The sequence below is a fragment of the Mastigoproctus giganteus genome, chromosome 4 (genome assembly GCF_048544385.1).
Source record: "Mastigoproctus giganteus isolate SK-2022 chromosome 4, ASM4854438v1, whole genome shotgun sequence".
NCBI classification, from domain to species: domain Eukaryota; kingdom Metazoa; phylum Arthropoda; class Arachnida; order Uropygi; family Thelyphonidae; genus Mastigoproctus; species Mastigoproctus giganteus.
Window position 1 is genome coordinate 144,963,258 of NC_143578.1, and position 12,933 is coordinate 144,976,190.

Genomic DNA, 12,933 nt, shown 5'->3' on the forward strand with positions numbered 1-12,933 from the left:
AATTTTGTGCGTGGTTTAACCATAGACCAGTGCTTAGAAGAAATGACTCTTGCACTAGATGATGATTGTCCACATCGTACAACGATATTCAGGTGGTATAGAGAATTCCAAAGGGGAAATTTCACTCTGGAGGATTCTGAGAGGCCGGGAAGGCCACGAACGTCAGTTACGGAGGAAAACGTTACTGCTGTGAGGAAAATGCTTGACGAAAACAGGCGAGTGACCTACCAACAGATAGAGGATACTTTGGGCCTAAATGCACCAGCAATTCGTTCGATTCTGCAAGATCATTTGCACGTGAAGAAACTTTGTTCTCTCTGGGTGCCGCATCAACCGACTGAAGAGCAGATGACACGACGTGTGACTTGGTGCCGGGAGATGTTAAAAAAGTTTGATAAGGGACAATCTCGGTATGTGAACAACATCGTGACAGGTGACGAGACTTGGCTGTACTATTACGATCTGCCGACCAAGGCTCAAAACAAAGTTTGGGTCTTTGATGATGACGACACACCCGTAATTGTCAGAAAATCCCGATCTGTAAAGAAGAAAATGATAGCTGTATTTTTCAAATCGAGTGGAATTGTGGAACGTGTCGTTTTGGACACGCAGAAGACAGTCACAGCTAAGTGGTATACTGAACAATGCCTGCCTAAAGTCATTGGATCTATGAAGAACCTGCGGCCAAAGTCAAGAATGGACACCTGGTACCTCCATCACGATAATGCTCCACTCACCGCGCCAAAGCCTGCACCGAATATTTGACCACGACAGGACTGAAACTTCTCGAGCACCCTCCCTACAGTCCAGACCTTGCTCCCTGCGACTTTGCACTGTTCCCGCATGTGAAAATGAAGCTAAAAGGGAGGCGGTTTTCCAGTGATGGGGACCTTCTACGGGCTTGGGACAACGAGTGTGCTTTACTCCCTAGTGAAACTTGGCAGAACTGGTTTAAAGATTGGTTTCGGAGGATGGAGAGGTGTATTGAATGTAGAGGAAATTACTTTGAAAAAATTAAATAAACAAAGCTGTATTGCAAAACTTTCCTAGTACCCTTTGTATATGTGCTTGCTTGGGAAAGGGTTAAAAATAAACAAATATATTTTTATGTAACATACTTAAAAAAAAAAAAATAGTCACCTAATTTATATGACTTTATTAAGTATTATTTATCATAATATGACTTTATTAAGTATTATTTATCATAATAACTTTATGTATTTTTATTCACAACTAGAAGCCAAAAACTGCATAATAAAGAACATTTTTTTTTTTTTTTTTTTTTTTAGAAAAACATATTTCCATCTGAAATCCCTTGCACCTAACAGTTTCTTTTAAGTCCAATTCCTTGACATTCGATAATGCAAGCATCCTTATGATCAGTTTTCTTAATGCTGAATTTAGCCTGTTAGAGAAAATTTATTTTGTTTGTCATTAATAGTTGGAGATATAAACCATAAATAAAAGATAACTGCAACACTATAAATAACAAATCTTAAAATACAGATTTTACAAGTAGCATTTAAACAACTGAATGTTGAATAAACATATCAGTAGGAACACTTATTTATTCAACTCATGCTTCTAAAAAAAAAAAAAAAAACATTGAATAAAAGGGTTAAAACTTTACATAAAAATAACTTGCTGTTTTGAAATTTGAATTAGGTCAGCACACCAAAATGTGTTTTGTTTAGAAGTAAATTAATCAAATTTATTTCAATCAAAATAAATGAAAAAAGACTCAGTAATTATATATATATTTTTTTGAAACTGGATTTTGCTTAAAAACAATTTTGCTTTCCACCATCTAAAGAGATCTTAATAGTCTATATTTTCATAATGACGGAAATTGTCAATATATTTTCATAATGATGGAAATTGTCAATCTATTTTGCCCTGGAGAGACTGTTTTAATAGGGATGGAATACATAAATACAAGGGGGGCAAGAATACTTGCTGATGTTATAGAGGCAGTTTTAAGGAAGAACTGCTAGATTAGGGGGACACTTAGTAGATTAACATCAGCTACAGATAGAGGTGAAAGTGATTTTTGCACTGTTTCAATTGGAACAGTGCAGCAGCCCTAGAAAGCAAGGTGTGGGGATTTCAAGGCCTGCTTGGGGTCCTTGTGGAAAAAGCAAAAAAAGATAAGCTCAGTTAAGGTACAAGGGGCATTCAATAAATTATCTACCTACCTATGAAGGAAATGAGATAGAGGCAAAAACTTTTTTTTATTTTTCAATGTAACTCCTCTTAACTTCAATACACTTGTTCCATTTTATTGGCAATAAGGAAATACCAGACAAATAAAATTCTTTGTCCTGTCCATCAAAGAATGCAGAAACAGCAGTTTCAGTTCATTATCATCAGCAAAACGACATCCATGTACGTTTTTCATGAGGTTTCGAAACAGGAAATAGTTACTGGGGGCCAGATCCGAACTGTAAGGCGCATAGGCTTCTGTGGCCATAATGCACCTCCCAAGGTTTGTTTTTTTTTGCAGTACTTTGATCCAAGCCCGAGGCGGGAATCGAACCTGCGACCTTTGGGTTGCCAGGCAGGCACTTTACCCACCCGGCTAGCCCGGTCGGCTGGTGGATGTGTAAGTTCTGTAAAGTCAGTCTCTCAAAGCAGCAGCAGTATGTGCACTGGTGCGTTGTCCTGAAGAAGCAGCACACAACTCTAGAAAGTTTTTCAGAGTTGTGTGCTGTGTATGAGAGTGAATGTACAAAATTCTCTCAGCATCCCAAAAAATGGTGGCCATAATCTTGCCAGCTAAAGGTTGTGTCCAAATTTTTTGGGTGGGCGAGAACTCGTGTGCTTCCATTGCATTGATTCTTGCTTGGTTTCAGGATCCCTTCCATAACACTCTAAATCAGTAGTTCCCAAACTTTTTTGATTCACTGCCCCCTTGGTTTCATAAATGCATCCCCAATGCCACCCCAGTCCTAACTTATAAAAATATTTTTCAGCGTGGCAGACTGCACAACCCAATGAAGAAGATAATAAAAAAATATAATTCAAAACAGTAATGATTAATTGCACATTTATTTAAAATCCAATAAAGGTTTTATTTTATTTAATTCAACATACAGGTAGGTCCAGTTTTACGATGGTCCATTTTACAACTTTTTACATTAACGACTGTTTCAAAATATTACCTTAAAAAATTATAAAATAACAACTCAGTAACACGTTGTAGCAACATCTGCAAGTCCAAAACACGCACTAGGCATTGTGGGTGGAATGATAGCTACGCCAAGAGTTGTTTATATTCAGTGTGCCATGTTCATTTCGTTGTGAATTTTCACTCAATTGTTAATGGGTTACACAGTGTTATTTCTCATTAATAATAATTGTTGTGTAACCATGAGCTCTAATTGTAGGGCAGTTTCTGTGTTGGGGAATGAGCGTAAAACACTAACAATTAAGGAGAAAATGGATATGATTGTCACGTAGAGTCTGGTGAGCATCGGTCGGATGCGTGTAAGGCGTTGAGTTTAGCACCTTCTACTGTATCAATGATTATGAACAATGTTGATAAAATAAAGAAATTGTTAATGTTGTGGGTTGATGATATGAACCAAAATAACATTCCTGTTATTACCACCATTCCTAGTGGTGGTAATTCTGGACAAGGCAAAGTCGTTATTTGACGAAATATGTGAGGAGTCTGGTAGCACTGAAACATTTACAGCCAGCAAAGGGTGGTTTCATCAGTTTAAAAACTGTTGTAAAATTCACAATGTGAAAGTGTCTGGAGACTGCTAGTGCTGACGTTGCAGTGGTGGAAGAGTATCCTTCCGAATTTAAACTTTCATCTTAATAGACAAAGGCAACTACCACCCTGATTTAGTTTTTAATGTGGACAAAACGGGTAGTGGAGTCATCACTTGAGAAAATATGTACTCGAGCGATGACTCCACAGGACCAAAGTAAAATTTTGTTTTATTAATTACTTTATATATTAAGCATAAGCATTAAATGTTTAAAATATTTAATTATTTATAAAGAACAGAAATATTAGTGCATACTTGGAAAAATTTTGGGAATTTTGGAACCTATCTCATTCAATTACATTATAATTTTATCTTGTTTTACGACTTTTCATGGCGCCTCCGTAGCCAGGTGGGAAGGAGCAGTAGTGCGTAACACATGCTTCTGGATTAGACCGGGGTTCGATCCCGTCGCCACCAAATACGGACGATGCGGAAAGGTCAGGGAATGACCACCGCATATTCCCGAAGCAATGTGGCCTTAGTTGCTAATGCTCCTAAAAAAAAATAATAACAAATAACAACAACAACTTTTCATTTTATGACCCTGTTTTGCTGGAACCTAACCATGTCATAAAATGGGTCCTACCTGTATTGAAATTGCTTAACTAGTGATTCTAGCTTTTTAAAATCTGAAAATCATTTCACAAAAGTCTTAGAACTACATTTAGTAACAAGTTCATATTTCTGTAAGTTTTTAATGCGAGGGATGGGCTTGATGACATACTACCAGTTTCTCAATGTCCAGTTTAAAGTCAGAAGTAGTCTTAAATCACCACATTCAGTAATTGGGAAATCGATTTCTTTGCTTGGAAATAAAATTTGATGACCAAGTTAAAACCATGTTCTATTAAATATGAAGTTCAGAATGCAGTAAGTAGCTTCTTCACCACTGTCCATAGTGCACGATAGTAATCAGAAATTTTCTTCTGTAACCAAAACTCTTGATAAGATTTCTTAAACTTCAGTTTCAGCTACCATATTTCCCCATGTATAAGACGCACCTTTTTTCGAAAAATTTGGGGTCTAAAAACTGGGTGCGTCTTATACAGTGGTTGTAGATTTTTTTTTACTTGCATTTCCCGCTTTTTCTCGCTTGTTGTTTCACACTTGTTACAGGTATATTAGGTTACGTTTTGCCAAGTTCTGCCCAGAAATGGCTCAGAAAAGATTTTCGTACAGTGCTGAATTTAAAGTGAATGGAAATCGTGCTGCTGAACGTAAGTTTGGTCCTCCTCCAACTGAGAAAACAATCCGCGACTGGCTACAGGAAGAAGAAACCCTACTGAAAACGCCACGGCAGAAGGAGGCCATGAGAGGTAAGTCAGCAAAATGGCCTGATTTAGAGAGGGAATTAAAGATATGGATTGAAGAGCAAAGGGCAATTTGAATTCCTGTGTTCATAAAGATGGTTCAGCATGAGGCAAGAAGAATTGCTGATGAACAAGAAGTTACTGATTTCAAAGGAGGACACAATTGGTGCTTCAGGTTCGTGAAACAGAATGGACTAAGCATGCATACACACACCAGACTTGCCCAAAAGATGCCTGAAAGCTATGAGCAGAAGGTCCTTGAATTTCATTGTTTTGTAATTCAACGTCGGAAGACACATCAGTTTGAGATGGGACAGATTGCAAATATGGAAGAAGTCCCCCTTCGATTTGATGTCCCAAGTAACAGAACTGTTGATAAGAAGGGGGTGAAAACTGTAACTGTGAAGACAAGTGGACATGAAAAGAGCCATTATACAGTTGTTCTAGCTTACTGTGCCGACGGAACAAAGCTGCCTCCTATGCTGATTTTCAAACGTAAAACAATGCCAAAAGAAGACATTCCTCGAGGAGTGATTGTCCACATTCATGACACGGGTTGGATGGATCAGGATGGGATGAAGATCTGGTTTGAGAAAGTTTGGAGCAGGAGACCTGGTGGGCTGTTACTCAAACCTGCCCTATTGGTGTTTGATCAGTTCAGGGCACACATAACAAAAAAACACAAAGAAGATTGCTGCAGAGCAAAAAACAAAACTTGCCATCATACCTGGAGGCTTTGACATCCCAGCTCCAACCACTTGATGTCAGCATTAACAAACCCTTCAAAGCTGCCATGAGAGACGAATGGAACCAATGGATGAAGTCTTCTGGGGACAATTTGATACCAGCAGGAAGAGTGAAGAAACCAACTATAGGAGAAGTTTGTACCTGGGTGAAAAGATCCTGGGATAATATCAAGATTGAGATCGTTGTCAAGTCATTTTAAGAAGTGTGGCATTTCAAATGCCATAGATGGAACTGAGGACGAGGCAATATATGAGGACAGTGATTCGTCATCAGACACAGATGAGGACACACTAATGGATGGGAGTTTTGACAGTGATGAGGAGTTGTATGAATTTTATGATGAATAAAACTTGAGTTCAATAACTTTATGTAATACATTTTTTTTCAAATTTCGGGCCCCAAAATTAAGATGCGTCTTATACATGGGGAAATACGGTAATTTTATAACTCAATTAGTTCTTCCTCAAATAATATTCCAACTTCCTCAATATCTAAAAATGGATTCATCACCCAATCTGGAATTTCTATCAAAAGAAGATCCTTAAATCATTCAGACATATCTTTATGTAGCATATCCAAATGGTGACAAAAGACTCGCAGATCATCATCCTGTATCCCACTAATCTTTTCTAGCTCAGACAGAGAGGGAAATTGATATAGCTCGCGACGGCCTATACTATGCTTGAATAAGGTTAACTTTGAAATAAAAGTGGATACTACAGATTTGGCCTTAATGAGGTTATTGTTTCCTTCCAACTGTAAATTCATTTCATTGAACTTTGCAAATAGTTTGAACAAATACAGAGGTCAAAAAGGTTATAAAAGCATCTTACGCAGTTGCCTTTTGTTAGTCAACGAACTTCAGTATGAAGCAACAAACGTTGAAAATCTTCATCGTTCTCAACACAAAAGCTCCCAGAATAGTCTATGTTGAGAGAATGGCTTTTATTTTATTAACACCAATAATGGCAGTGTGTAATGACTTTAAGGCAATCACTGAGGTTTTTTGCAACCAAATGTTGACAATGAATGTGAATGGTAAAGACATTTTGTACAACTTTCTTCAAGTACACAACACAATTTGAGAACAGTCTTGTCAGTTCTGCACATCATTAGTGTGACACCCTCTGTAATTACTTAACATACATGAACAAATGCACAAATATTCATGCGATGCACTACCTGAAAAATAGTAAATAAGCAATCGACACACTCTGAAAGGTCCAGCCTCAAATGCCTCCCCCTGCTGCTCCCTTGCTTCTTTGCACCCCCCCCCCAGGTAACCCCACCACCTACTTTGGAAACCACTGCTCTAAATTCTCACAACACTGTACTCTGAATTGCTTCTGCACAGGGGTCAGAAATCTGTGGACCCACCTTGCACTGACCTTAGTCATCTGCAACTGTTCATGGAGGATAGTTATAACTGTTCCCTCAGATATGTCATATTCCCTAGAGAAAATATGTTTCTGGAGTGGTCGCTGTCACAGGCCTTCCTGGACATCAATCATCTTACTTCTTTGGTGAGAAACTTGATGACTGAACAATGCTCCAATTTCAGCAAATCCATGTGTCTTCCTTCTTTTTGTTACAGCAGCACACACTAAAAACATAGTGGGATCAAAACTATTAAGAGAACAAAATTGAAATTTAAGTGAGCACTCTTTTTTCCTCACACAGAATTTCATTTGGTATACTGTTGCAAGAAGTCAATGGACTTCTGCAACAGTATACGTATTCAGCAATATTTCCTAATTTGAAACATTTTAATATCTGAAAAGACTGAGTAATTAGTTTTGTGACTTGATTTCACACTTCACCCTGCGCAAAGCTTTGCACAAAAATTATTACAAGACAGGTGCAGGGGGCAAACCTTTTAAGAGTTCTCGCATATTTTACAATTATGTTTTTTCAGCTAATCAACATTTTAAGAAACGTTTTGGAACTTTCAGTGAGAGTCCTAAAACGTTCCTCCCAAGGGTGAGACAATGCAATATTTAGAGTTAGAGAGCAGTCATTCAACATGCAATGTCGAAGCAGGACTTGTGAGGTCCCATGTGCCTACAACAAAACACACTAAAAGTTGCAAAAAGGATTGTGTGGTACCAGCCAGTTATGTCCACATAATTACTCTGTGAAAACCATAAAATATTTCCATCAGAAACAACTTGAGTAAAACCAGGTCTATGTTTAGAAAGGTAGAAAAAGTTTCAGCCAATAAGCATGAACCAACAAAAAACACTTTTTTTTCCCTCTTTTTTTTTTTTTTTTTTTTTTTTTTTTTTTTTTTTTTGTGGGTGACTTCCTACAGGACCAGCACCAGGTTAAGGCTGTAAACATGAATCAAAGAAAGCAGAAGCTCACTTTCTTTCATTCTAAGATTATAATCATACATTTTAATAAAATACATTTATTTAAATAAAGAATTAATAAAGTAAAATACCTCAGTTAGCATTTCTGCAATATGAATGGCTGTTTTAGTGTGAAGTGTCACTGGTCCAGTCAAGATGGAAGATGTACCTTTTGCTAAAGCCATGAACATTATAATCTATTACAGGAAAGGAAATGAGGAAACAAAATTTTAAAGTGAATTTTTAGCATAAATAATCTTTTTTATATACAGTAAATTTAAAAATGCTGACCTATAAAAGCAAAAAAACTTTCATATATCTGAATATCTGACAAATCTTGAATTTTTAAATTGAATGCAACAATATATAATGGCTTTAACCTGCCATTACTGATATTGATTTTTTTTTTTCTAGAGATTATTTTTTGCCTGTTGGTTACTTTTGTCATGCTGTTCCAGTTCACATTATTTATTGTATATTATGACAGTAGAACTATGTATGTGGTCAATTTGCATGTTCTTCAAACTAAAAACTTAGCGGGAAACCTACTTTCTCCATTATTCTGAGACTGGCTCACTACATCTCTGATTGAAGAGGAATTTTAAAGAATTTTTCCCCTCTCCAACAAGATTCAAATCAAGACCTCTAAGCAAGTGAGAAAACTACTAAACTTTTATGGAAGATTCAATGATAAATCTAACAAAAAACAATTACAATCATGCTTTTAGGCTGAATATATCAATTAATGAATAGTAGTAAACAGAAAAAAAGTATGTAGTTCCACCTGCTTTTTATTTTTGATTATGCAAATATGATTATGTGCTGCATGGGATATGTATGAATTATATCCAAACAATTCCAGCAGAGAATGTGGCATACTACACAGTAAGAGTAAAATTACCATCTTACTGGTGGTAGTCATTATCCGAGGATAATTGGTTCCAGAAAATTTCACTTAAAATGGGGACCAAATTTTCCTAATGTGTATTATGTAGTTGTGCATAGTAAAAATTGGATTGAAGGAACTGGAACATGAGGCAATTATTTATTAGATATTATTTTATTATAATATGTTGAACAGTGTAAGGTTAAGTGAAGTTTATTGAAATTACACTGTATTTCAGTTTTACAAATAAAGAACGAATCTAGTGGTTTTTTTTTGCCATATTTTTTCAGATAAAATTGTCATAGCATTTAGTTATGTCTTTAACTTTGTGCTTAACTTTTGCTGCACGATCATGAAGAGGACTTTTCTCATAAAAATATTCAAGTGCTTAGTCAATTTTCTCAAGGGCTTCCTTTACTTCTCAAATTCTCTTAACTGTGGGGACTCGGATAATGAATACTCAGATACCGGGAACACCCTGTATTATATGTGCTGCCAATTTTTGACATTCCAAAAGACGGAAATTTCTGAGGGAAAAAAACAGGCAAGAAAAAAAAAAAAAAAAAAGAAGGAAACAAGAGGAAGACAGAAGATTTTTCAGTAAATGCAGGATTTTTTTTAAGGTTCACACTTCACTACTCTAGAAATTAGTATTAGTAGGGGCATATGATGCAAGAAAGCAAACCTAAAAAATACCCCTCCCATTTCACCTAATCATTCTCTCCAAAAGTTTATCCAGTACTTCCTTGAATTTATTTAAGCTATCAACTTCCACAACAACAGATGGAAGTTTGTTCCAGCAATCAACCACCTGCTGGCTAAAGGCAAATTTCCACACACCTATTCTACAACTGTCTTTCCTCAATCTTGTAACTATTTAGTAGTTAGCTGTGAGCAGATCTGATGCATTTGCACTAACTTGTAACCATAAAGTTTATTTAAAAATTTTGTTCAAGATGGGTTTCCCTCACACTTATTCTGATCAATTAGGAGCAAACTGAAATCACCCATAATAAGACACACTTGCTTGCCCATTCCATCTACACTAGACTTCATGACTTCACAATTACTCCCACTCTCATTATACCTTAACGTCTAACTCGCACCACTCCAATTTTATGCTGGCAGGCACAACTTCTGACTCTGCAAAAGCTACTTTTGATAAGAAACATGACTCCTGCCACCTCCTCTATCTCCTATCCTAAATACATTGTACATACCACAGTGAAACTCACCAGCCACAAATTCCAAGTGGCACGATGTTTCTGTTAGTCCAATAATGTCAGCATTAATTATCCTAGCCAGGAGTTCGCATTCCCTCTTTTTATTGACAACACTCGTGACACTGCTGGCCCAGAGTGCCAAGCGAGTGACTATAGCGATTTCTGACTGATTTTCAAGCAATTTTCTTAAAGAGTGGCTGATTACAGTATAATGTTATTCTTCTAATTTCCATAGTTATTTAATTTTGCTCTTCTAAAGTAAAGAAGTTAGCTTACATAACAGAAAGAAAAGGGTAACACACTAACAACTAACCTTCCTTTATCACTTGGTCACTGGTGGCATCAATCGTGCCTTCATGATGTAGTGAGGTTATAAACCTAGGAGAAGAAAGCCACCCTCCCAGGGCTAAAAGCAGCAACAATGGACAGCAGAAAAACAGTCCACCTATGGGTATTTTGATCCAGATCTAGACATGTCATAAATACATTCCATGGCAAGAGACAAAGGAAAGAAGGAACGGATAATATGGCTCCTCTCTTTTTAATATTGCATTCCTCTACAGACCAACATTGAGTAAGCCCTCCCCATTTTTGATTCAGAAATGTCTCGAAAACACAGCTGCCCTTCAAAAATGGTTCAGCGACTAAGATGTGAAGCTTTATTTGTAGAAAACGACTGGATACAAACATGCTAAAATACTGTTAAAAATATCTACTTTTGGTGGAATTCCCACAAACATTACTCCATATAACACCTCCAAAGGGGTAATATTAGAATGAAACCAGTTATATTACAGATTTATATTGAAGGATGAACTTGTCTGCAAATTAAGTGACCAAAACACATGAAAAAGACGTGAAAAGAATTATTAAAAAGATGGAGAGCCTGTTCCTACTCGGACAATGAATGATACTCACATTTAAAACATCTAATCTACCCCAATCTGGTCCAGTGTTTTTAGTGCCAAAAATTTGGTCATTTGCAAACGGTTTGCAGAGGCGTAGACACTTGTGCTTCTTACAGATCAAAAGAACACACACATTTGCTGTAGTAATGAAATGCAAAGCTGTCCTAACTGTCATACACAGGATGACAGTGACATTAGCAGGCCAGTCTTTCCAAAGAAATAAAACACAAAAATTGATGGGCACAGCCCAATAATCTCACATAACTAAGCAGACACACCAGTTCAATGAAACTGTCATGGACTTCATGCTAATTTAGACGACTTATACAATGTCCTAAGTGAATATAAACCTGCTGTAGTATGCATACAAAAAACAAACCTGACAGATACAATATCTATAACAATTAAACACTACACCATATATAGAAAAGATAAACTCCTCTAATACATCAGAGGGACAAGTAGTTGTTTTAGTGAACTATTTAATTCTCTCTAGACCTATCCAGTGGTGAGCTATAGTGGGCTCGCGAGAGCTCATTGTTATTTTATTTTGAAAATTTGCGAGCCCATTGTTGAAGCGATTATTTATTTTACAAATGAAATCCTGAATTTAATTATTGAGTATCTACAGTTGGAACTATGGTGGGGCGAGCTGGACCCCATCCCCAGCATTTTAATGGCACAATCGACCAGTTATGTATTTTAAGATTGCTTCATTTTTGAGTTAATTACAGTAAGACCCCTGTTTAACGAACTTCTTCATTGGGAATTTTTTTGAATTCCCCTTGGTTTCTATGGAAACATTTAAAATAATTTCTGAAGAAAGAACGGATTACGATATACAACTTTGTGTGCATTGTCCTCACCACTGGCCTTTAGGTAATTAGAAAGTGCGAATTAAGGGATTACCGTCCCACAATATTAATGGTGTCCGTAAAACCTATGCAGCCACATTCCAAGAAGTTGCATTAGTTAATATGCTTTCAATAGCCAGTCAGAGGATTAACAAGTTTCCTGACACGATAATAGCCTCTAATCAACCTGTGCTGTGATTTCCCTTTACTCCGACAAGAAGTCATATGTTTTTCAGAGAATGAGTGATCCATGCATTTCAGTAAATTTCTCTATGTTTACATGGTCACAGTAGTTAAATATCTGAGTGATTCCGATATTTTGCACAGTATTCAAAGAACTAGTGACAGTAGCAACGTCGGGGGGATAAGGCAACTAAGATATTAAGTAAACTTTCAGAAGATGAAATGTTGGCAGATTTTGAAACAGTGTCGAGGCTTTCACTATGAAGAAAATGTTCTAAAATATAATGGCATACAGGCAATAATTTAAAAAAAAAAAAAAAAACTATCACCAATCTCCAAAAAACCAGTGCGAGTTAAGGATGATTGCTAAAGAACTTGATGTGGAAACTATAAAGATCGGTCGCGTGTTCGGACCACAATGGGCAGCTTGTAGCTTATGGACAGCAATTGAGGGTTGGAGGAATTATCCCGCTTTGTGCAAACATTTTGAATCAGAAAGTTAATTAAACTGACTTTTCAATCTGGAATTTCTTAACGATTTAGCACTAATGATCGACATCCTGCAGAAGCTTTACAGAATCACTATGGTAAAAGCAGATAAATTAATTATTCTAACTATAGTAGTATTGGCATGTGATGCAAGAAAGCAAGTGTATGAGCTTATGCAGCATCAGCCAAAAAAAAAAAATCAC

General features: G+C 36.7%; 1 protein-coding gene across 3 annotated transcripts in view; it reads right to left on the reverse strand.

Moving 5' to 3' along the window:
- Positions 1 to 1,282: 1,282 nt before the first annotated feature.
- LOC150087110 (RNA 3'-terminal phosphate cyclase-like) overlaps positions 1,283 to 12,933 on the reverse strand; it is a 184,844-nt gene continuing 173,193 nt past the window's right edge. For all 3 annotated transcript variants that reach the window (XM_090372968.1, XM_090372967.1, XM_090372966.1), the window contains exons 10-11: positions 8,280 to 8,384; positions 1,283 to 1,405 (exon numbers count right to left, since the gene is read on the reverse strand). In XM_090372968.1, coding sequence (XP_090229094.1) covers positions 1,322 to 1,405; positions 8,280 to 8,384 — 189 coding nt within the window. In that variant the 3' untranslated portion in view covers positions 1,283 to 1,321. The remainder of the gene's footprint in view (positions 1,406 to 8,279; positions 8,385 to 12,933) is intronic.